This window comes from Mchenga conophoros, linkage group LG11 (assembly GCF_057382185.1).
Source record: "Mchenga conophoros isolate Kocher_MC1m ecotype Shallow Benthic linkage group LG11, M_conophoros_male_GT1.1, whole genome shotgun sequence".
Taxonomy (NCBI): Eukaryota; Metazoa; Chordata; class Actinopteri; order Cichliformes; family Cichlidae; genus Mchenga; species Mchenga conophoros.
The window spans coordinates 27,211,876-27,234,098 of record NC_140536.1 but is presented as its reverse complement, the minus strand read 5'-3'; the positions used below and the strand labels follow the sequence as shown (position 1 = coordinate 27,234,098).

At 41.4% G+C, this 22,223-nt stretch overlaps 1 protein-coding gene across 1 annotated transcript; it reads left to right on the top strand.

Moving 5' to 3' along the window:
- The first annotated feature begins 2,159 nt into the window (after nucleotides 1–2,159).
- chrnb2 (cholinergic receptor, nicotinic, beta 2) lies at nucleotides 2,160–21,272 on the top strand. Its single transcript, XM_085292063.1, has 6 exons — nucleotides 2,160–2,477; nucleotides 10,988–11,133; nucleotides 11,864–11,908; nucleotides 14,763–14,872; nucleotides 16,502–17,627; nucleotides 20,974–21,272. The coding sequence occupies exons 1-6, from the start codon at nucleotides 2,426–2,428 to the stop codon at nucleotides 21,121–21,123; spliced, it is 1,629 nt and encodes a 542-aa protein (XP_085148189.1). The 5' UTR covers nucleotides 2,160–2,425; the 3' UTR covers nucleotides 21,124–21,272.
- The last annotated feature ends 951 nt before the right edge of the window (nucleotides 21,273–22,223 follow it).

Sequence of the window (22,223 nt, the reverse complement as noted above, 5' to 3'; positions counted from 1 at the left end):
CCCACAGGGGTACCCCTCCTCTAGTATCCTCTTAAGTATTGTGCTATTCATAATTTCTAAATTATACAGAATTTAATTCCTCTCGTGGCTAATGACAGAATTATCTTGTGTTTGTAGTGATAATAATACATTTCCCAAATCCTCCCGGAAAAAATAAATATCAACTCAAATAGTATCTATCCATCATCTACCCATTGCTCTTACCTACTTTTCTAGTTTTGGGTAGCAAGGGGCTCAAACACATCTCAGCTGTCACAGGGAAAGAAGCAGGGCACACTTTGGACTGGTTGCCAGTCCATCACACGGCCAACACAAAGAGAGGCAGATAACCATTCATGCTCACATTCACACCAATTAGCCTAACAAGCATGCCTTCGGACTGTGGGAGGAAGCCAGGGTACCAGGGGAGAACCCACAGGCACAGGGAGAACATTCAAACTCAAACAGAAGGGCCACAGCTGGCCGGTGGTTTCTATAACCATGAACCCTCTAATTTACTACAGAATATTGTAAGCAAAAAAAGATTTTGAGTGAATTAACCATATTTATTTCTACTTGTTAAATTTCTCAGTGTGAAAGAAAATGACAAGAACCGGCTTATGTCAATGACAAGACCTGATACATAAATTTAGAAAGTAAATTAAATGCAGGAGGAGATTTTTGGTTTATAAAACTCAGACACTTAGTGAGATACAACAGTTTAGTAAGAGTACAATAAACTTATAGCAAAGAAAAATAATATTAATTAGAAATACTATAGGTTTTTATAAACGCAGTCACATTTCCCCACTGTAATTTCTTAGACTTTGTTGAGTCTTGTTCCGGTAATCACTGTGTGATTCATAGTTCTGATTTGTGTTTCCCAGACATGACAGAAGCACAGGAAGTAACTGCAGCCACTAGAAGACGGAATGACAGCAGGAGAGGAAGGGACAGAGAAAAGAAGCGAGAGAGAGGGAGCGTGAGGTGGTGTTAGGGGAAGACAAGCACTCGTGGGGGTCCCAGCTTTTAAATAATTCAGAGAGAGACTCAGCACTCAGTAAGGGGAGGAGCACTGTCAGGTCAGCTCATTTCGCTGCAGAGCATAGGTGGGGGGGGACGGAGACAACTGTACAGCAGAGGGAGGGAGGAAGAGTGTATAAAGATAGCATGAGAGAGAAAGACATGCAGAGGACTGTGGAAGAGTTTGCTATTGTGTGCATTTATGCATGAGTGTGTGTTTTGTGCACGCGTGTTCACCTGTGTGTATGTGTGCTTCAGTGACGAAAATAGACAAAACGAAGGAGAAACAGGTCGCTTCCTCCTGGAGCTTTCTGGTTTCTCTGAGTCACTATGGCAACCGCCTCCTCCCTCCAACCCATACTTCTGTTTACTTGGCTTTTTTGTTCTCCCACGCACTTTTGACTTCCTTCCTATACCCCTCCTATTTTTTTTTTTATTATTTGCTGGAGTCCCATTGCCCTTCATCGCCCCATTCAGTTATCATCAGATTGTGAGTCTCAGCTCTTTCTCAATACCTGGACACATTTGTTTCTTAACTTCCATTTCCAACTTCATTCTGTGCAGCTCAAACATGTATCAGAGGTCACTTTAGTGGCCTAAAGGGTAGAGGAGAAGGACACACAGAAGCTTCAACTTTCAGACTACAGACCATCCTGGGGAGCCTGTGTGAGGATAGGGATAGATGTGGGGTGTGGCAGATACCAGAGCATCAAATTAACACACACACACACACACACACACACACACACACACACACACACACACACACACACACACCAGCCAGATTTCTTATGATTTACATTTACAGTTAATATTTTTTAATATAAGCAAAGCCAATGTAATCACATTTATAGCTTATGTTTAATTATCACAGCTACCACCTCCACAAATATTTGACCTGGAACTTTAACTAAACATAAAAATCCCATTAAGTTTGACAAGGTTACTATAAAGTCAGACTGAGCAGCACTCACACCCTAGGAGTGCTTATTATTACATTATGGTGATGTGTGACTTTGTGCGGGGAACACACTGGCATCTCTAACTGAGATACGGAGTCTCAGAGGTATGCCACATCCTCTCCTCCCGTCTCCCCCACCCTGCTCCTCTGTGCGCCCCCCCTCACCCGCCCCCGCCTTTCCAGCGCGTCGCATCGCTGAGCAACGCTCAGCACGGACAGCCAACACAACTCAACCGAGCGCAGAGCTTACCTGGCTCCGCCGAGATATTTATATTTTCCCCTGAAAAGGAAGGAGTGTGGACCGCCGGAAAGCCCTGACGTCACCATGACAGGTAGACAGTAAAGAAAGGTTTGAGTCGTGAGGAGGAGAGGGAGTTAACACTGCGGGCGTGCTTGAGGTGGCCTCTCCATCCCGGTGAACACCTTTCCGGGCTCGGAGCGCGCTCGGACGCACGTTTGACGATGGACGGCTGGCCGCCGCTGCTGCTGCTGGCTCTCCTCGCCATTGCGGGAGGTGAGTAGCCTACCTTGTCCACATAATGGCTCCATCGAAGCTCTTGTGCGTCACCCTCATAGGGCAATAAAACACCGCGCGTCTGTGCATTAAGGGAATCCGAAAAGGTTTCTTCCAAGTAATGAAGAAGTGAATGCAATAAAAAAAGGACTGGTTAGACGCTAGGGAGAGGCAGAGGTGGAGAAAGCGACTCTTTCACTGCTGTGTCACCATCTTTCTTTAAAACAGCAGCGAGCGCGACGGAATGATGTAGTGGAGAAATACCCACTCCATAGAGCACAATGAAAATACATTAGCAAGTGTAAAGGGGGAAAACACTTGCATCGTAAGCATATAAAATACAAGATATATTTAACCTGAGATTCTGTTGGGGTTAATATAATGCGTTTAGGGACGTGTGTGATGTTCTTCTATGGAATTACTGCTATTTCAGTGTTGAGTGTGCGGGAGTTAGTCACATTTTGGTAGATCAGATGAAAATGATACGTATTAAAAGACTTAAATCAAACTTATAATCTTTTCTACTGAAAATAAAACATGTGATAAACATACATGAGAAATTTACCAGCCTACTGCAACAGCTAAACCACTGTGGCATCAGTTAGCATATTCCTTCTAATTAATTGAGAGAGAAATAAATTATCTTATCACTCACTCGCCTCTCTCTCCTTCTCTCTCATTAACACTGAGGTCTTGCATTGAGTGGGCAGGTTAATAAGAGGCATGTTGGGCTAAAACAACTTCTTCTTCCTGTCATCAAAGGGCAAATGATGTGTCATCAGGGTGCACAGGGAAAGCCTTCTGTTTTTGCACAACAGCTTAGATGGATAAACCTATTGTTATGGGGCGCATGCATTGGGTGGTTATCTTATTTATGGCTCTCGCAGCACATTTAAAGTAAATACTGTAAGCTCTTAGGTTGTTTGGACATATTTTACCTCTGTAAGTTGGCTTTATTTTGGTGTCGCTCCAACACATCCGCTCAGTGGCTGAATTATGACTGCCTTAAGATTTTGTAACCTATCTACAGCAGAGGATAGAGCAGAGGCCAGCTCAGCAGCTCAGAGCAAAAGACTGCCTGTGCAGCAACACACACAGCACACACCTCTGTCCACTCGCGCGCATGCACACGCTTGGCCATCTGCCTTGCACTGACTAACCGTTCATCATCACCAAGGGCGAAAACATGCTGCTTTGACTCCTCTTTTACACCCTCCCCCCAAAAAAGACAGCTTTACACCCATAGTTCATCACACTGCATTCAGAGGAAATGACGAAGACAGATAGTACGAGATAAAGTGCTTCAACTAACATTAACCTGCCACTTATCACATCAAGCACCGGTTGCAGACGTTCTCACAGCACAGCTTTGGTAAAAATAGCAGCTGTATACTAGTTAAAGCATCCGTTTAAGATTTATATGGAAACAACATTTAATGCTCGATTTTGTTAGCAAAAATACAAAATCTAAAGTCTTTAGAGACATACAATAAAATGAAGATAACTAAAGAACATGAAAATAATCAAAAAATATCAGGAGTAACATTCATTTAATAACAGACTTTGTTTTACAGTGAAAATAATGAGTTCCAGTGAAAATCTAATAAGCTAAATGCCAATAAAAGCCTGAATAGAGCTAATTGTTAAAATGTCAAATGTCAAAGGACACGCTTTTTTGTATGAAGCTGGTGTAAATTTGCACAATATTCAATTCTTGCCCTATATTCGGTTCAAACAGAGGTGTTTGCACTAAAAATGCCAACATGAGATATCACTTTAAGGAGCCTCATAAGCTGTGGAGTACTAATGAGTCATCTTCCCTTAAGGGAGAAAATCTGATTAGCATCATCCTCAGAGACTATAAACTCTGTCCACACACAAGCACATGCAAACACATGTTTGAAGAAAAATGCACACTGGGCACATATAAACACACACACACACACACACACACACACACACACACACACACACACACACACACACCTGGAGCTTATAAGGCGTTTAAGAAGTTTCCTACAAGCGAGCAAGCAAAAACACACAAATGTTAAATACTTAGGAAACACAACCTTTGCCTAGTTTGAGGCTTACGTGTTGATTTCGGTGTTCTTATTTAGTCATGTTTGTCCTTTATTGTAATGTTCACGTCATATAAGAGGCGAAGAAGGCAAGAGACATGTGAGAGAATCCATGCATTTCCCACAACAAAAATAGCCGGCATAAAAAAAAGGTGGTGATCGAATGAAGAGGAGAAAAGTCATAGGTTTACACCTCCAGAGCCACGGCATCATTTACTTACATAAGCATCCACACACACAAACACACACACACGGAGGAGTCTTGTATTGAGTGGCTGTGCAAGGACGCTCAAGGACATTTCACCACCTGTCTAAGAGGCTGCCGTGAGGATTTGGCCATCTCGCTGTGTGAGGAGGATGTCTCTTGTCATTTCCCCAACAGGCCATGCATAATAAAAAGAGTCTGTGGGGCTGAGCTGACCTAATGCAGGGGTTACTTGATATGGAGCAGAGTCTGCGACACTCATCAGCCAGAGATGTCTCTGCATCTTAAAAGATATTTTAATAAGTGCATGCATACACTGGAACGGTAGTCCTCTGCTATGTGTGAATGCACATCAACAAATCATCTCTGTGCTAGCGCTACAGTCTAGAAAGTTCTGCTCCTTTACTTTAGTCTGTCATCACTTTTTGGGCTTTTTTTGGTGCACCGATTTTCCTCATCTGATCTTTGCAGAATCTCATTGTTCACATGACAGCAGCCCTGCTATCGTCTCGCTCAACCTCGCTTTCTCTTTCCGCGCTTTATCTCGCTTGCTTATTTTCTCTGTCTCTATCTCGTTGGACCGACTCCCAATACACAGCAGCAACAGGATCAGATCAGCGGGTAGGGGCAGCATCTGTGATTAAAAAATGTGCAGCGGATTCACCGCACGGGCCTGCACTCGCATGTGAGAGTGTGCGTGATTCCATGTGTAAAACCCTGTGCTCTCATGTGTGAATTGTGCAAGATTGTGTGTGTGTGTTTATGTGAATGAATGTGCAGCAGTAGTAGCAAGAGCAGCAGCAGCACACAGCAGTGTGGCCCGGGAGATTAAAGGGAAGCAAAGGGAGAGCACAGAGGTTTAATAGAAACTTAAGCAGCAGAGAAGAAGAGGCAGATAAGAGACGTTTGGAAAGTTAAGAGTTTTAAATCTGACCTTGTCTAAGAATATTTAAAAAAATAAAGGTGGACTTAAGTCGAGGCAGGTGTGTGCTTACCTTGCACTGATACAGCTTTTTGTAGAAGTGCATTCAAGATGACGCACACCTTTCAATAAAATCAAGTATAAGAGACGAAAAAGACTTTCTAACTTCAACAAAATGCGACATTAAGAGTTATGTGGAATAATTTTTGCAGTCAGTCCTCTTGTTGTTATCTATTCATGGGCACATTTTTGCTGCAGGCGCTGACCTGGTGCAAGCGTGGCCTCGCGATTTATGAGTATCTAAACGACAGTGCAAATAATAGCTGCGACGAGAGGCATAATGCATTTCAAGTGATGCATTTTATTGCAGCCCCTGAAATAGGCACCGCTGTTAGAAGGCCATATCCTGTCATCCAGCAGCTGAGCTCCATGCGTTTTAATAAACAAATGAAAGCTATTACTGCTTATTTACAGTATGATTTCTGGATGAGTTAAACTGCAGCCTCTGACGGCGATGCTTTGCAGCCTTCATTATTCTAAACTATTTTAGCATATTCTCCTCAAATTTCCCTTGATGTGACTTCAAAATGAATGAAACACTTTCCACAGCAGCAATATATTCTGTTTTGTCCCAGTGATCCACTGAGCTAATATCACTCATGCACCTATATATTAGAAAAATTCAAACCTAAGATGTCATTTTAATAGCTCTAGCATATAGCTAGAATATTTATGGCATTTGTAGCAACAACAGTCTATCTATAAATCTAAATATGGGCGTATATCTACGTATCCATGATACATGGACACATTTTTTTTTAAATTTGTCAACAAATTAAATAGTTGTGTTGATCTGTGCATGGTTTTCTCTTAATATTTATCCAGGTTCCAACTAATTTGTTTAAAAATTAATGTTTAAAAATGAACTCAGATTTTAAAAAAATGGTTCTTGGGTAAATAATTGAATTTATGTCAGATTATCATTTTGGCTTCCAGTGATTATAAAAACAAAATAAATGAAAGAAAACAGCTGTTATTGTGTTCCTGTTTTTGTTTTGTGACATGCACTCTCCTCTTTATTGGGCACACCTGTTCAGCTGCTTGTTATAGCTCGCATGGAGACGACCTGCTGAAGTTCAAACTGAGCATCAGAGTGAGGAAGAAAGGTGATTTGGCATGGTTGTTGGTGTCAGACAGGCTTGTCTCAGTGCTTCAGAAACAACAACAATCTGCTGGGATTTTCCCACATAACTATCTCTAGACTTTACAGAGGAAGTTCTGTGAAGAAAATATACCATGAGCTGCAGTTTTCTGCGTGAAAATGTCTTCTTGATGTCAGAGAATGACCAGACTGGTTTGAACTGATGGGAAGGCAACAGTAACTCAAATAAATACTTTTTGATTAAATTCAATTCAGTTTTATTATATATAGTGCCTCAAGCCACTTTATATTCTAATGTAAAGACCCTTAGAGTCAGCTAAAGACAAAAATCAGGTGTGATGCGTCTCAGTTTCTGCTGCAACGCTCAGATGTTCAGATGTTAAGGTCACAAACAATATGAAGACGTGTTGTTTACACCAAATCCCGCCGTGTAGTAATGGCTCGTTATAGTGGTGCATTGTTGCCCCTCCCTAAAATCCAAACACGATCGCAGCCAAGTCCTGGCAGGTTTCATTTAGCTCAAGCCAGGATCCTGCAAAGAAAGGTTTTGGTCAAATTAAATCGTCTCTAGAAACAATCTGATTTCAAGACGTCACGCCGTGAAGCAACAGCAAATACTGTGCATGGTTTGTCACTTGTTTTAAAACAGGTCTTTATTCATTACTGCATGTTTACAAAGTCAGTCACTGATCTAACCATATAACTAAGATCTAAACGCTGGTCAAAAATAAATCATGATTATGATCTTTGCCATATCCGTGGATCTATTAAATAAAAGGTTGAAAAAAAATTCCTTTAAAAAAAGCTGTTTTTTTTTTTAAATTAATAACATGTGATGATCAAAGATTAAATGCATCAACTAATGTTTCAGCTCTAATAATAGAACAACATGCTGGAGTGATTTGTCAGTGCTTTCTGTAAAAAAATGAAAACCTCTGTGGTTATTAAAACACAACAAACTCGACTGACTTTACATCTTTGTGCGCAGCGTGGAAAGACAATAAAGCTTCAGGCTGCAGTTAGCCCACAGTGGAATGCCTCTGTTTTTGTGCTCTGATATTGCAACTAGATGGAGGATCAATATTAATATCTCAGTTCTATGGCCACTACAGAGCCAATTGGGTGTTGCCAGTACATCAGTGGATCTCTCCATTATTGACTTAAGAATATTTCAGCATAAAAGGTTTCAGCTGCAGCCAAAAAGCCTCTTTAGCCGTCGACAGAAAGGAGGGCAGAAAATGACCCCAGTTTCCCTCCAACCTTTTCTCATTTGAGCGAGCTGTATAAATAGAGATCATCACTGTAATAGTCTTAGTGGGATAATTCAATTTAGATCTCGCCTCGCCTTCATTTTCTCCACGTTTGTCTTTACAGCATGAAATATTCATAATGTCACATTAAGTTTGCAATATCTGCTCTGGAAAACAAATATAAAGCCACCTGAACTACCAACAACATTAGAGCCGTTCAGTTCAGCCTTTAGCATGTGGAGACAGAGGCACATCAGTCTGTGGTTAGTAGCATTATTTGAGTGTTGAAGATGAGCGGCCGAGTTAATGTGTTTGCACACTGAGCAGGCTCGAGTGTGTGCGTAGTTTTACATAAAAAAAAAAACGAGATAAGAAAAAACGAATCTTTCTGCCTGATTAGTTGCAGTGCTGTAAAATATTGGTGTATCCTGACCACATGCTCATTTTTGCTTAGTTATTTTAAGCTATTTCTGTAGTAAATGCTCTAGTTCACGAAGAAGTGGTAAAACATGGCGTGCTGAAAGTGTTGTGGTATCTATCTATCTAAATGAAGTACATGAGGCAAAAACAGAGTTTGTACAAATCAATATTTGATATGAATACCTTTATTCTTAAACACAGCCTGAACTCTCTTAGCCAATCTTCAGGAAAAGTTCTCCGGGCTTCTTGAAAGACCTTCAAAGCTCCTCTGCACATAGTGATGATCATTTTAGGTCAGTGTTAAGTGGCTTAATAAATGTAAAAAAACATCTTCTAAAAACGGTCAGGTATAAGGACTGGACTTAAATGAATGACAAAGCAGCCGATGTTCAAAGAGAAACTTTGAAAGATCTTCAGTAAGCCTGGAGAACTTTTGCTCATGAGTGCTTTAAAAATTACAAGAAAGTCTGTCTCTACTGAAGCAAAATACAAAGAAATGAGGGACTTAAGACTTTAAGATAATTAATTACATTTTGTCTATTTTACTACATAGTACTTTTATAGTAAGCAGAAATCTTTCATATACACGTATGAGCATGGTTGAATGAACCGTGCTCTTCCTTTTTTTCCTCTGCCAGTCTGGCTTCCTGTCTCATCCGACAGTGTTATTGCCTTGTGCTTCCGGGAATAATATACATTACTCATATGGTTCTGACACAGACAGCAATGCTTATTTCCCTGATGAATGTGTGTCCACAAAATGGCACACATGCACGCATAGAAAAAAAAAGCCAGCTCTTGTGCACAAAAGTACAACACTCATGCTGACAGGACTTGTATTGATGATGCTGATTTAGCGAAGGAAAGGGCAATAAATGTACACTGGCTGTCAGCGACAGCGAGATGGAGATAACAAACAGGATGGGAGAAGAAACGGGCTGACTGGGATGATGAAAAAGATGGTAAAAGTGTTAAGGAAAATGTGATGACAGAGAAAGAGCAGAAGATTAAAAAATAGGGGATGTGGGAGCGAGGGATTGCATCGAGAGGTCACGGGGTATGAATAGAGTCCTTATTGATCCAGAGATAGAGGCTATCATTCCTGTTCAGTGAACACAGCAGCGCTACAGGGCAAAGAGGAAGGGGAGGGTGGAGAGCAGGGGATAAATAGAGGAGGACAGAGTGTCACAGAGGAGCCGGAAACATTCAGAAGAAGTTTGGTACGTCTTCTTTCCATTTCTGTGTTTTAATTTACCTTTTGAGCTCTCATGTTGCATTGCAAGCATCAAAATCAGACCAAATAAATATTGTTTTAAAGTTTTCTAAATACAGTTTTTGTGGTTTTTTATGTTATTTCTATTGGCAGTGACTTTCATTCATCCATAGCCCTGTATAAAACAGTTCTTTTATTTTCGCTGATTCTTGCTATGGGTAATAAACAGTGTCCTGTCTGGGAAAATGTTTATCTCTGTCTGCGCTAAAGTACAATTTTTTAAAACAAAAAGACTGAAATCCTTTACGCTGTACCAACTGAACTCTAACAGTTGTTAATTAATTCAAATTTGATTTATTTTTGCGCAGATTCATGGAGAAATTGAGAGTCTAAGCTCTTTGTATACTTTTTAATATCATTGTGTTCATTAAAAAGAAATAATTTTACCTACATCAGCTTTCACGCGTTTGTTTTCCTGCAATGTTAACGGCCTTTAAAAGAGAGTATGACAACATCGGTACAGTTAGCAGCCTGTGTTTATCTTCAGGGGTGGAGCGTGAGGGTGAAAAGACGCAGCGCAGGGATGAGCAGATGCCAGAGAGACAGGGAGTGAAAAGCAGGAGGGAATGAGGAAGGAAGCAGGAGGTGCAGAACAGTTGTTTTTCTCAGTGCATCACTCTCTCAGTGAAAACCCCCCCCCCGGAAAACCCTCCCCTCCTGTGTGTGGTGTTGTGACAGCTCTGCCTAAATTCAACCACTCACACAGATAAGACTACAGTCTGCTACAGATGGAGGGATGGGAGGGGGAAGAGACAGGGGAAGGGACGCGAGAGACTGAGTGAAAATAACCCAGAGCTACAAAAGAGTGGCAGCTGGGGAGAAGTGCAGCAGGGCAGAGGAGAATACATAGAGACAGAGCAGCGGGACGAAGTGTGTGATAGAGACAGGAAGGAGAGCGATAGAGACATACAGAGTGGTTGACTCATTCTCGTGATGTCAGATCTCGTAAGATCTATGCATTGAGGTGTGCTGACGTCCTCCAGCCGCCGGTGATGAGCAATGTCGCGGCTCTCAAAAGAAGCACTTACGGCACCACAGACTTCAAGCTCCAGTATGTTTGTATTGCAAATCCAATTTGATAAAACACCTTTTAAATAAGGCCAAGTGAGACACAGATGCCTGCAACTTTGGTGCTTCCTGATAGAGCCACACGATGATGATGATGATGATGATGATGATGATGATGCGCTTTCATTACAGGCGGCCTTGGGGCAGACACAGAGGAGCGGTTGGTGGAGCATCTCCTAAACCCAGCGCATTATAACAAACTGATCCGTCCTGCGACTAACGGCTCTGAGCTGGTTACTGTGCAGCTGATGGTGTCTTTGGCCCAACTCATTAGTGTTGTGAGTATGGACACGTCTGGGATTGAATCTGTGTGCATGATTTAATGTGATTTTTAGAATTTAATTTGGATAATAGAACAAACAACATAAACACAAATGGTGATTCATTTAAATTTCTGTTTTTCCTCCTGGTAACCTAAACGCCAGAATCTTGATTTAAAACTCAAATTAAACATAATCACAGACAAACCAGCAACACTGAGCAGTATTTGAATATTGTGACGCAATGAATATTGTACTTGTACTTGTTACTCTCCACGACTGCAAACAAGCCTCAGACAAAGGGTAACGTTGCTTTTGTCTCGAGGCTGAAATTCTCTGCTCAGGTTTGTTTTTTTTTTTTATTTTTTTGTTGTAAATTTAACGGCTGCACCGCCGATGTTGCACATAAAGATGATTTATAGTGATGAGTTCTAGCCAGCATATATAAAAGCAGTTACAGGATTCCTTCTGTGACGCGGGAGGAGCTCTCTAAAGAGAAATTAATCTTGAAGACATCATTAGGGTTATCTTTGGCCTCAGCTTGAAAACAACATTTATTTCCCCCTATTACAAAACTGGGACATGGAGTTTGAAGGATGTTTTCTGAAGCTTGACCCTGTTTAAACATACTATAAATCAGGACATCTCATCCTCACTGAGTCTTTTACATACAAATAACAATGAGCCGCTTCTGAATAAATTCATGCAATAAAACTACAGCTTTTAATGTGAATGTGTTCCATTGCAGCATGAACGAGAGCAGGTGATGACCACCAATGTCTGGCTAACACAGGTGAGAATTTTGACTCCCCATCTGATCTAATCACTGCGTACCCAACATTATGCTACATGGAAAAAGAGAAGGCAGAAAGCTTAGTGAAATGCAGAGAAAACAATGAGTAAATATTTATTTTTAGGTGTGTTTTTTTCTTAGATTTCACAGTGTCGCAGCTAGGTCAGTGGACGTGAATCACAAACCGCGAGGGACTTGGACGGTAGTCATAAATGTGACTTAGATAAACACAAACACACACATTGAAGGTTCCTCTCTCTAAAATTTACTACTGTACGTGATGAATTTCATTGGATAATCAAGTTCCTGAAGTGTTATCACACCAATAGTACACGATTCACGGATGCAGTTACTGGGGTGGAAAGATGCATTTTTCTTTTCCGTGTTGTTGCTGTTTCTGGATAGCTGAGTATGACCCTGCCAGCAATCATGTAGAGCTTCAGTTCAGACAAAAGTCGACAGGACTGGTGAAGAGAGACATCAAAAAAGAGAGTCATGCTCGTCCTCAAACAAAATCCAGAAGAAGAAAAATAAGAGATGGGAATTTACCAGAGAGTGAGAAATGTACAGAAAGACATTTCTGAAGCTGAACTCATGTTTCTGCGCTAATGTTGTGATTTTTGATGTTCTGTAAAGTCATATGTGACCTCTTATAGCTGAGGTATATAGCTATTTGGGCTTAATACTTATAATAATTTATTCAACAACATGAACATATTCTAGATATTCAGACAAATGACCAAAGACTGGCTTAAGCTGAGATTCACAAACCTAACAACTTTGGAAAAAAACCCCAAAAAAACAGCAAAGATGGGTTGTAAATAAATAATAAAGAAAATCCAAGGATTTAAACTCTTTGTTTCACTACAAAATTGTAACTGTGATGAGCTGATAAGCAGCAGGACTGTAATCTATTTCTATAGCTCTAAGGATGCACATTCATTTCCCAAAAGAGTTTTAAATTTAGTTGTTTTGTTTTGTTTTTTAAGATCACGGGATATTTTTCTTTAGTCTTACTCTTCTTATCTTAAGTGAGCTCTTGTCCAGAGAAGCCATCTTTGTTTCTGGATCTTTTTTAAATATGTCTGCAGTGGAGTCAGTGCAGTGAATATTACATAATACTGTTTTTTGTCCTTGTCCCCTGAGTATAGAGATTTCCCTCAGATTCTCTGAATCTGTCATTGATTTGATCTGCTGTAGACGATGAATTCCACAAATTATTTCCAATTCTGCACAAAAATATTTTATATTGTAAAACTCTTTGGCCACATAGTCTTACTAGGAGTTGTGAACCCCTTCCCATCTTTCCTTCAGAAAGACTCAGCCACGCTAGGATGATTTTGTATACGCAATGAAATTCTTCTGTTTAGAAAACTGTATAATGTGGCCATTGTTGATGGTGTATATATTCAGAAGAAAAGGTCAAGTTTTGAATACCTGGTCAGGGCATGCAAGGCAGATAGCTAAAGCCATACGTCAGGTGTTGAAGGACAAGGACATATTGATGAGAAGTGGGCATGTGGACATGGAATATATGGGACAGCATACACTGAAAGACACAAACAAGTGGCTGGGATAGTGTGTAGGAACATCTGTTTACCAAGTCCCGATGGGAGACACCACCAAAGGTGGGTAAAAAAACCAAAAAACCAACAGGCTAAGGTCCTGTGGGATTTCAAGTTCCAGACAGACAAGCAGCTGCTGGCTAACCAACTAGACGTAGTGCTGGTTGACAAGGAGCAGAAGACCACAGTTGTGATAGGTGCGGTGTTCCCACCGGACAGCAACATCAGAAAGAAGGAGCCAGAGAACAGAGAAGTGCCAAGGGCTGGAGGAACAACTGGAGCAGATGTGGAAGGTAAAGGCCAAAGTGGTCCCAGTTTTAATAGAAGGATTAGGAACTTCAAGCCCGAAACTGCAAGACTGGCTCCAACAAATTCCAGGCACAACAACAGAGGTCTCTGTCCAGAAGAGCGCAGACCTAGGAACAGCTAAATACTGCACACAACAACTCCCAGGTCTCCGGTGCTTAAGGAACACATGCATACCACACCGTCAGGGAGTGAGAGGGAGATTTATATATATATATATATATATATATATATATATATATATAAACTTTTTCATATAAAGCAGTTCTAAGTACGGTTGTCACACACTGGCACATAGACAGACACACACATGAGCCAGATTAGGATTTATGACGTGTAACGGAGCATAGAATCACCATCAGTGCTCTATGGATTCTTTGCCATCAGAAAGTAGGAGTGCCAAGGACAGCTGTCGTGAGCCGAGACAAACTGTAATGACCACAATGCATCACAGTTACAGAGGACAGTCTAGCATGAGCAATACAGCTCCAACCTGGTTATACCACACACAGAACTGTGGTAACAGGTCACAGAGGCTTCAGTGTGGCAATGTCAAAGTCTGATCTACAACATGGAAAACAAGATAATGTTTGTCTTTTACACAAAGTTGCACAGAGGACTCAGATGTCTGCTGATGCATTCACATGCACCCACACACACATACCTGGGAACAGCTGCTGCATTATAATCATGCTGAGTGGTTTGCGGCCGGGTGTGTTTTAAAGACCATTCAGGGTCAGGACAGACATGAGTGTTACTCTGGCTAATGGTAGAAGTGTGATGAAGGTGCAGGTTGGGCAGATAGCATATAACGTACCTTAGGCTTATCTTTATTGCAACATGTCATGTTGACCAGTGACTGAGTGACGAACACAAAAAGACAAACAGACACACCTTCTCCTGTCTGCTTCTCTCAAGATGTCATTTCCTGCTGTGTGGTTGGCAGATGAGTGACTAAGCGTTGTGTTTTTATTGGCCTTTAGGAGTGGCAGGACTATCGTCTGACTTGGGTCCCCGAGGAGTTTGATGGAATGCTGAAGGTCAGGCTGCCCTCCAAACACATCTGGCTGCCTGACGTGGTGCTTTACAACAAGTGAGTCACTCTCTCGTCCACCTGTCCTCACTTTGTAAAGATACAAACTGATAGTGCATACACTGCACCATGAAAGTACAGAACAAGTCACCTGCACTGCATACATCAGCAAATGAAGTGATGAGTCGGTGCACACAGTTGTTCCACAAGAATGCAAACTTCTGTCGTCTTGTCTTTTCCACTTGTAAAATATATGAAGCTTATTTGATGTGCTCGCTGAGAGTCTAGATAATTACCATTGCCTCTCTTTTAATGTGGCTCTTCTATCTTGGACCAATGGAAGGATTTGAAATTACTTCTACACTGTCATACAAATATGCAGCCATCACTTTTAATTCTGCTATTGAGAACAGATTACCTTATGAAAAGTCTTCAGGGGTGCGCATGGTTGACTTAGCCTATTATGCACCTCCAGACCAAAACTTTTCTGCTGGGAATTTAATGACTTTCAGCCTTATTCCTGTCCCTACCGTCTGTGCATAGTTCCTATCCCATCAGCTGCATTCCAGAAACCATCCAGTACTCCTGTGCTGACATACTACATCATACATTTTTATGTGTCGATTCATTTGTGGTTTGTGGTAACTAAATACAAATTTACTTAGGTCCCGAGGACCTTTAACAAGTTGGCAAGATGAGCGGTACGAATCACTCATGTGCAAATGAGTGTACTATCACATACATAGTACATAAATGATAACGTCCCAAATAAGCTTCACTGTAATGTATTACACAAAATGATTAACGTGTAAACTTCATCCGCATGTTTTGTTAATTAGAATTCTCCTGCATGTCTGAGAGAGAATGGGGATGTTGCGGACCACTGGTCTTAATGTAATGGAAACTGAGTGTCAGCATACAGTATGTAAATCAGCTCATCAGAGCACAGCGATCTGTCTGGCCTTCTCCTCTTTCCCTGCTTCAGGCCTTACTTGACTAAAGATTATAAGATCCCTGACCCAACTAACTCTGGAAAAGTGATCCCGTTAATCCCGTGTACCCCAGGTTGGGGTGTTATCCTCCATGACTCCGATGAGTCCAACTGTCAGTCCTTTAAACTGGAGGATTAACTCAGCTTATGCCACTACCACACCACTTTTTATATTATTATTTCATTTGGAGAAAAGATGAAGCGGGTCATAGTGCACTGAAAATGTGCAGCTATGTGTTCGTGCAGGTTCCTCTTTTGTATGTTAAAAATATTCTTGCTGCATGTATTTTTCTGCCATTATCGTAAGATGACATGAAATTCATACAGCTCACAGTAGCTTACATGTGCTGTTTAATCAAGCCCAGATTACCTTAAAAATGATGTCTTCTGCCTGGACTTCACATTCATTTGGTTCCTTATCCTTCCTCTGTGTGTTAATATAAGGAGTCTGTCACGCTGCTAACCAGAGAAACCTCAAAAAGTCACACCCATAACTTCAAGATTCGTTAATGTGTCGCTGAGGTCTAATGAAGCTGCTGCATAATAAGATAAAGCACTACCACATTACCCTATTCAAGAGGCCTGGAAGAAACATGGCTCCTCATGATACTCTTTTATTATTTAAATCATCACACCAGCATCTGGATTTATGTCTGACTCCTGTTTTTGTCTTTATCCTCTCTGACCTTGTCTCTTAGTGCTGATGGGGTGTACGAGGTGTCGTTCTACTCTAATGCAGTGGTGTCTTACGATGGCAGCATCTTCTGGTTGCCCCCGGCAATCTATAAATCAGCCTGTAAGATTGAGGTCAAGCACTTCCCCTTTGACCAGCAGAACTGCACGCTGCGCTTCCGCTCCTGGACCTACGACCGCACTGAAATCGATCTGGTGCTTCGCGCTGATGTAGCCAGCATGGATGACTTCACCCCCAGTGGAGAGTGGGACATCATCGCCCTGCCGGGCAGACGAAATGAAAACCCAGCTGACCCTACTTACGTGGACATCACATATGACTTCATCATTCGCAGGAAGCCTCTTTTTTATACTATCAACCTCATCATCCCGTGTGTGCTCATCACCTCGCTGGCGATCCTGGTCTTCTACCTGCCCTCTGACTGTGGCGAGAAGATGACACTCTGCATCTCAGTGCTGCTGGCTCTCACCGTGTTCCTGCTGCTAATCTCCAAGATCGTCCCACCAACTTCACTGGATGTTCCTCTGGTCGGAAAGTATCTGATGTTCACCATGGTTCTGGTCACTTTCTCTATCGTCACCAGTGTATGTGTCCTGAATGTGCACCATCGTTCTCCCACCACACACACCATGCCCCCTTGGGTTAAACTAGTGTTCCTCAACAAGCTTCCTGCCCTGCTCTTCATGCGCCAGCCGAGAAACAGCTGCGAGCGTCAGCGGCTGCGTCAAAGGAGGAGGGCGCAGGAGCAGAGCGAGGGTGGTCGAAGTGGAGAGGCAGGGGCCTTGATGGTGGGGCTCGGGCTGGGAACTGCTGGTGGGAATGGAGGGGGGACCTCCACAGTGTTTGGTAAGGAGGACAGTGACCCTTGTACGTGCTATGTGAACCGCGCGTCTGTTAAACAGTTTGGAGGGGATCTGGGAGGTGCAGGAGGGGGATCCATCGATGGTCTAAACAGAGTCAGAGAAGGTCGAGAAGGGAGCTCTGGAAACCTTCCAAGAGGGAAGCAAGCAGCTGCAGGTCCTGCTTTGACCCAGGCCCTGCTGGCTCAAGCCTGTCCAGGCTTTGAGGAAGCTGTGGAAGGAGTACGCTTCATCGCAAATCACATGAAGAGCGAGGATGATGATCAGAGTGTGAGTATTATCTGTTGCTTCATATCAGAGCCTGGAGCTGATAGTGTTGCACTAGATTTGTTTATGTTTTATAGCTGGTTAATAAACTTCACTATCATAGTAACTGCAAAAATAGCATTTGACAGCTGCTCAAAATAGATTTTTATGTTGACAACAGATTAAATAAATTAGGACCAGATTAGCTAACTGTCTGCATCAGTGCAAACGCCTCTTTTGGGACCAAAAATCTTCTCTTTGCTGCTGAAATGTGTGGACAATAGTTTTTGAGGAGCTCTTATTGTACATAAATTTATGGGAAAATTACTCAGAGTGGAAAATTGAGCTAAACATATTTCTGGTATTTCGGTATTTCAGTAATGCAAAATTCATAAAGGCTATGTTTGTGTTACAGGAAATATGTCTTTACTTTAAGATGTAATTTGCAATATTTTAGGGAATTTGGGCCACAGTGAAAACTGCAGAGGACACAAAAGCCTCTCAGCACTGTGCACACAGAGTTGTGCAACATAAAAAATAATGTGAATTAATGAATTTATTTTAAACTCTCTTTAGCATCGGCTCTATTATAGAATAAACAGACATGTCTGCCAAGCTATTCGTGGGACTCAGATTTCCCTCATATTAGAAAAATATCAGAATTTTACAAAATGCTGTTCAGGATTTTGAAGAAACATGTTTGTTGCCCACTAAACTATTTGATTCCACAGAGGGGAAAAAAGAATAAAAATTAGAGGGATTTTAAAAATAAAGATCTTAAAGAATAAACATAATAATAATGCCAATGACAACAATGTTTTGCCCAACATAGGTACTTTACAGTAACATAACTGAGCAAAACACACCTGGCACCATATTTTAATTGTATATATATATATATATCAAAAATAAAATTTAAATATAACATAATGCAAATATAATAAGGTGGGTGCCACTGCTGGTAGATTTGTCTTTGCTTCAATGTCTGCCTTTAAGAAAAAAAACAATTCTGTTATACTTTTAAATTATTCATATTCTTAGCTGCTAGCTACCAACTGAGTTATTATTATTTCTTTAAATGATAACTTAACTCATGGCTAATGTAGCTATCCAATATTTGCTAGTAGTTAAAGGGCTAACATTCATGTGTTCACTGGCCAAGTTGACTTTTATAATAATTGTTTAACACTTAAGTGTTGTTGAAGCAGGAGCTTTACCAACTTCATGTTTTTCATAAAGTGTTGTTCAGATTTGTGAAAATCAATTCAGCTGCTAGTGAGGTGAGGGGCTGTATGCTAGCTGTGTAAAGTTGTGTGCCATCTGGAGGAGGCAAAGGCCGCCCTGATGGGATCAATACTTTTGCAAATGAGTATCTAATCCATCCAATCTCGTTTTTAATATCTGAGCCTATTTTTTTAACAACCTGATTGCCCACAGCTGCCGCTGAGTCAGTCTTTCCTTTGACTTTAATAAACACCTGTAGGCTTATATGTCACATAGAAAAAGCAAGAGCAGTGTGCATTTACACACATGACACAGTAACAATAACTTAAAATGTGCATCGGTCAGGACAAAAGAAAATGTTGTGTTTTCTTTGAGGAAGCTGTGGAAGGAGTCCGCTTCATCGCTAACAAACCTGTGCAAACCTGAAACCTGTCATACACAGGTTTCAGGTTTGCACACTGACCCATTTTGTAATAAAGCAGCTCTTCTCTGCATAAATCCTGCAGTCAACTTGAGCCTTGCTGTATAATGTTTGTAGATTATTCACTGACTAATCATTTCTACTCTGTTTTGAGCTGTGAATTTGCCCTCCTCCTCATAGACTGTCCTGGGCATTATTGATGTCAAAAAGCTTTTTCTTTGCTTATAAAACTGGAAAAATGTTGTTTTTAGATAGTTTAGACAGTTAGTTTTGATTACCTGATAACAGTCCACTCACATCTGTGCTGTTTTCTGTGATTGCAACACCACTAATTTATTCCTCTCAGTAAATCTGTCTTTTTTGTGTAATCACAGACTCAGAGATAGTTATTATCCCACTGTAGCTGTCCTGCTTTAAAAGACTGCGATTTTACTGTTTGTGCTGACCTTAGCACTTTAATCAGACACTTTCTTTGACTGATAGAGCCTTTTAGCAGTGAAAGAAATTTTTTTAACCTTATATTGTAAAATTATATTGTATTGTAAAATTGGTCATTGGGTTATTTTGGGGGGATGGGGCTTAAATTATCTAGTATTTGCTAACTGTCTCCTTATGAAAAGAAACACAGCTCCAAATAAATGCTTTTGTGCTGCTTGTCTACTTTATTTGTTGAGCAGCAGCTTTTAACTTAGTGCTATTCCACTAGCTTAAAAAATGTAATCCTGTAAATTTAAACAGCAATTTTGGCAAAAACAAATGACATTAAAAAAGTGTATTTGATGTGGTGCTGCAGTTTACAGCTCTGACACCATGCATGCTAATATAGCCTGTGATAATGTGAGATGAGCACCAATAGTATCGGCTGATAATACATACCTCCATATTTATTACTCAGATTCAACTGTGTATTAACATAAAAAAATTATCATGTCTCCGTGCGTGTGAAATCCTGCCATAAACAATCTTCTTTTATGCGCATATGTTACCAGCCATAAAAAGTATCCAGAGCAGCACAGATCAGTGCCATATCATGTTATAGTCAAGACCGAGCTGTGCGACTCTGCTGTTTAGTACTGCCATTTAAAATGCAAGGGTTAGTACAAAAGGCCAGAAGCAAAGGAGACAGATCTGGTGATGCAATCGTAACCCTCTGAATATTCGACACAGACATGTAATTATAGCAGCAGCGGCAGCATGACGTGTGCATAGAGAAAGAGTACAACTGGTAAAGAGCTGGAATAGAAGAAGCGAGTCAGCAGAGTGAGGGTGTTATTTTTTATGTCTTATCCTGACCGCATCTTATTGGAGCGTGCGTCTGACATGGGAATTAATAAACCGCAGTAATTCTGTCTATCACTGATATAGTTACCATCCCATCGCCTTTAAAATCCTCCCATTCCCAGCGCAGTGCATGGCTCATCATTCATTCCCCTCTCTCTTTAAGTTATCATCACAGGGGTCACAGTTTCAGAACACCCTCTGTTTCTCTCCGTCCTCCATCTCTCTCCAGTCTCTTACATCCTTCTCCTCCTCCTTGACTCGTGTCAGACCTCATCAGAGCTGTGTAGCTGAACGAGTCTCCATTCACATTAACACTTCACCTCCATTAACGTTGCGTCTAGTTAAAGGCAGACGGGTAGGTCGAATGATAATGAGCATGACTGGACTTGAGAGTGGGATTCTGCTCACCTTAATCTTTCTCTTCACCCTGTTCCACAACCACAGGTGAGCGAGGACTGGAAGTATGTTGCCATGGTGATCGACCGCCTCTTCCTGTGGATCTTTGTGTTTGTATGCGTGTTCGGCACGATGGGCATGTTCATGCAGCCGCTCTTCCAGAACTACACAGCCAAGACCATCAACATGCCAGGTTGACCATTTTTCCCCAGCCACAATCACGCTGACAGACAGCTCCCCGACCAATCAGCACAGCAGGACATGGGCCGGAGGCGGGGGGGTGGGTCTGGGTTTTAATGTGTCTATGGTACAGGAACCGGAACTGGAATAAACAACAATCACATCCATTACCTTTATAGTAACAGTTTTTGCAACAAACGATTTTTCTCCTATGAAGATAAAGAAAAACACCATCTTACTCTTACCTGCAGGTTTTTGGTTGTTGTTTTTTTTGTCCAGATGCTTAATGGTGTGACCTCTTTCTGGTGGAAAGGTCTCTCCCTGCTTCCCTCTTCAGCCAGCCAGGGAGTGAGGATTCTCCGAGTTATTCCTTGTTGAACCTTACGCCAGCTAGTTAACACTTTCCGCATTACACTGACTGCTTAAGTGACACGTGACATACCTGTCTTCAGCTACGACAGACGTTACTTATTCACTATGTTAATTGATGTCAGTATCAGAGAGGAAAGGGAAGTTTATATCAATATCAAGGTTCTTATACTCCCCCCCCCCCCCCCCCCCCCCCCCCAAAAAAAAACAAATCCACTCTGTCAGTAAACTGATTCAGTATATTTTATCATAGCATAGCTGCTTACCACAGTATAGCATTGAGTATATATTATTAAGATTTCTCTATGTTTATTAGATCATGCAAGGATATGACGCTAATAGAGAGACTATGGTGTGTTGTATGATTGTATAGATATAACCAGAATGTGATATAAACTGTAATACACAGCCTGTGATGCGCACACTAACACAATATGTGTAAAAGCAACAGATTGTGAAGGAAAAATATATAGAAGGTAGTTGTACTTCGAAAAGAGCCAGGTTGCATTATTACATAAAAGTCAAAGGGATGAAGTAATAGATTATGCATGGACGGTTTTCTGCTCAGACTGTTGTGCACAGTAAGTAGAGAACAGCCGCAGCCTGCTGTGCCAGAGTGCACAGCTGCACTGAGACGAGTCTAGCTCCTGAGAAATTGAGGAAGCTGAGCCAAGAGTGTGGATATGGGCTCCTATTTGATGGGCGGTGGAACATGGTGGATTGATGGGAGGTGTATCATGGATATTAAG

What these genes read in the sequence shown, in the direction of transcription:
- chrnb2 (XM_085292063.1), top strand. Translation starts at nt 2,426, where the DNA reads ATGGACGGCTGGCCGCCGCTGCTGCTGCTGGCTCTCCTCGCCATTGCG. An exon ending in TGGCCCAACTCATTAGTGTT is followed by an intron (nt 11,134 to 11,863) that starts GTGAGTATGGAC and finishes GTTCCATTGCAG; the next exon opens with CATGAACGAGAGCAGGTGAT. An exon ending in CCAATGTCTGGCTAACACAG is followed by an intron (nt 11,909 to 14,762) that starts GTGAGAATTTTG and finishes ATTGGCCTTTAG; the next exon opens with GAGTGGCAGGACTATCGTCT.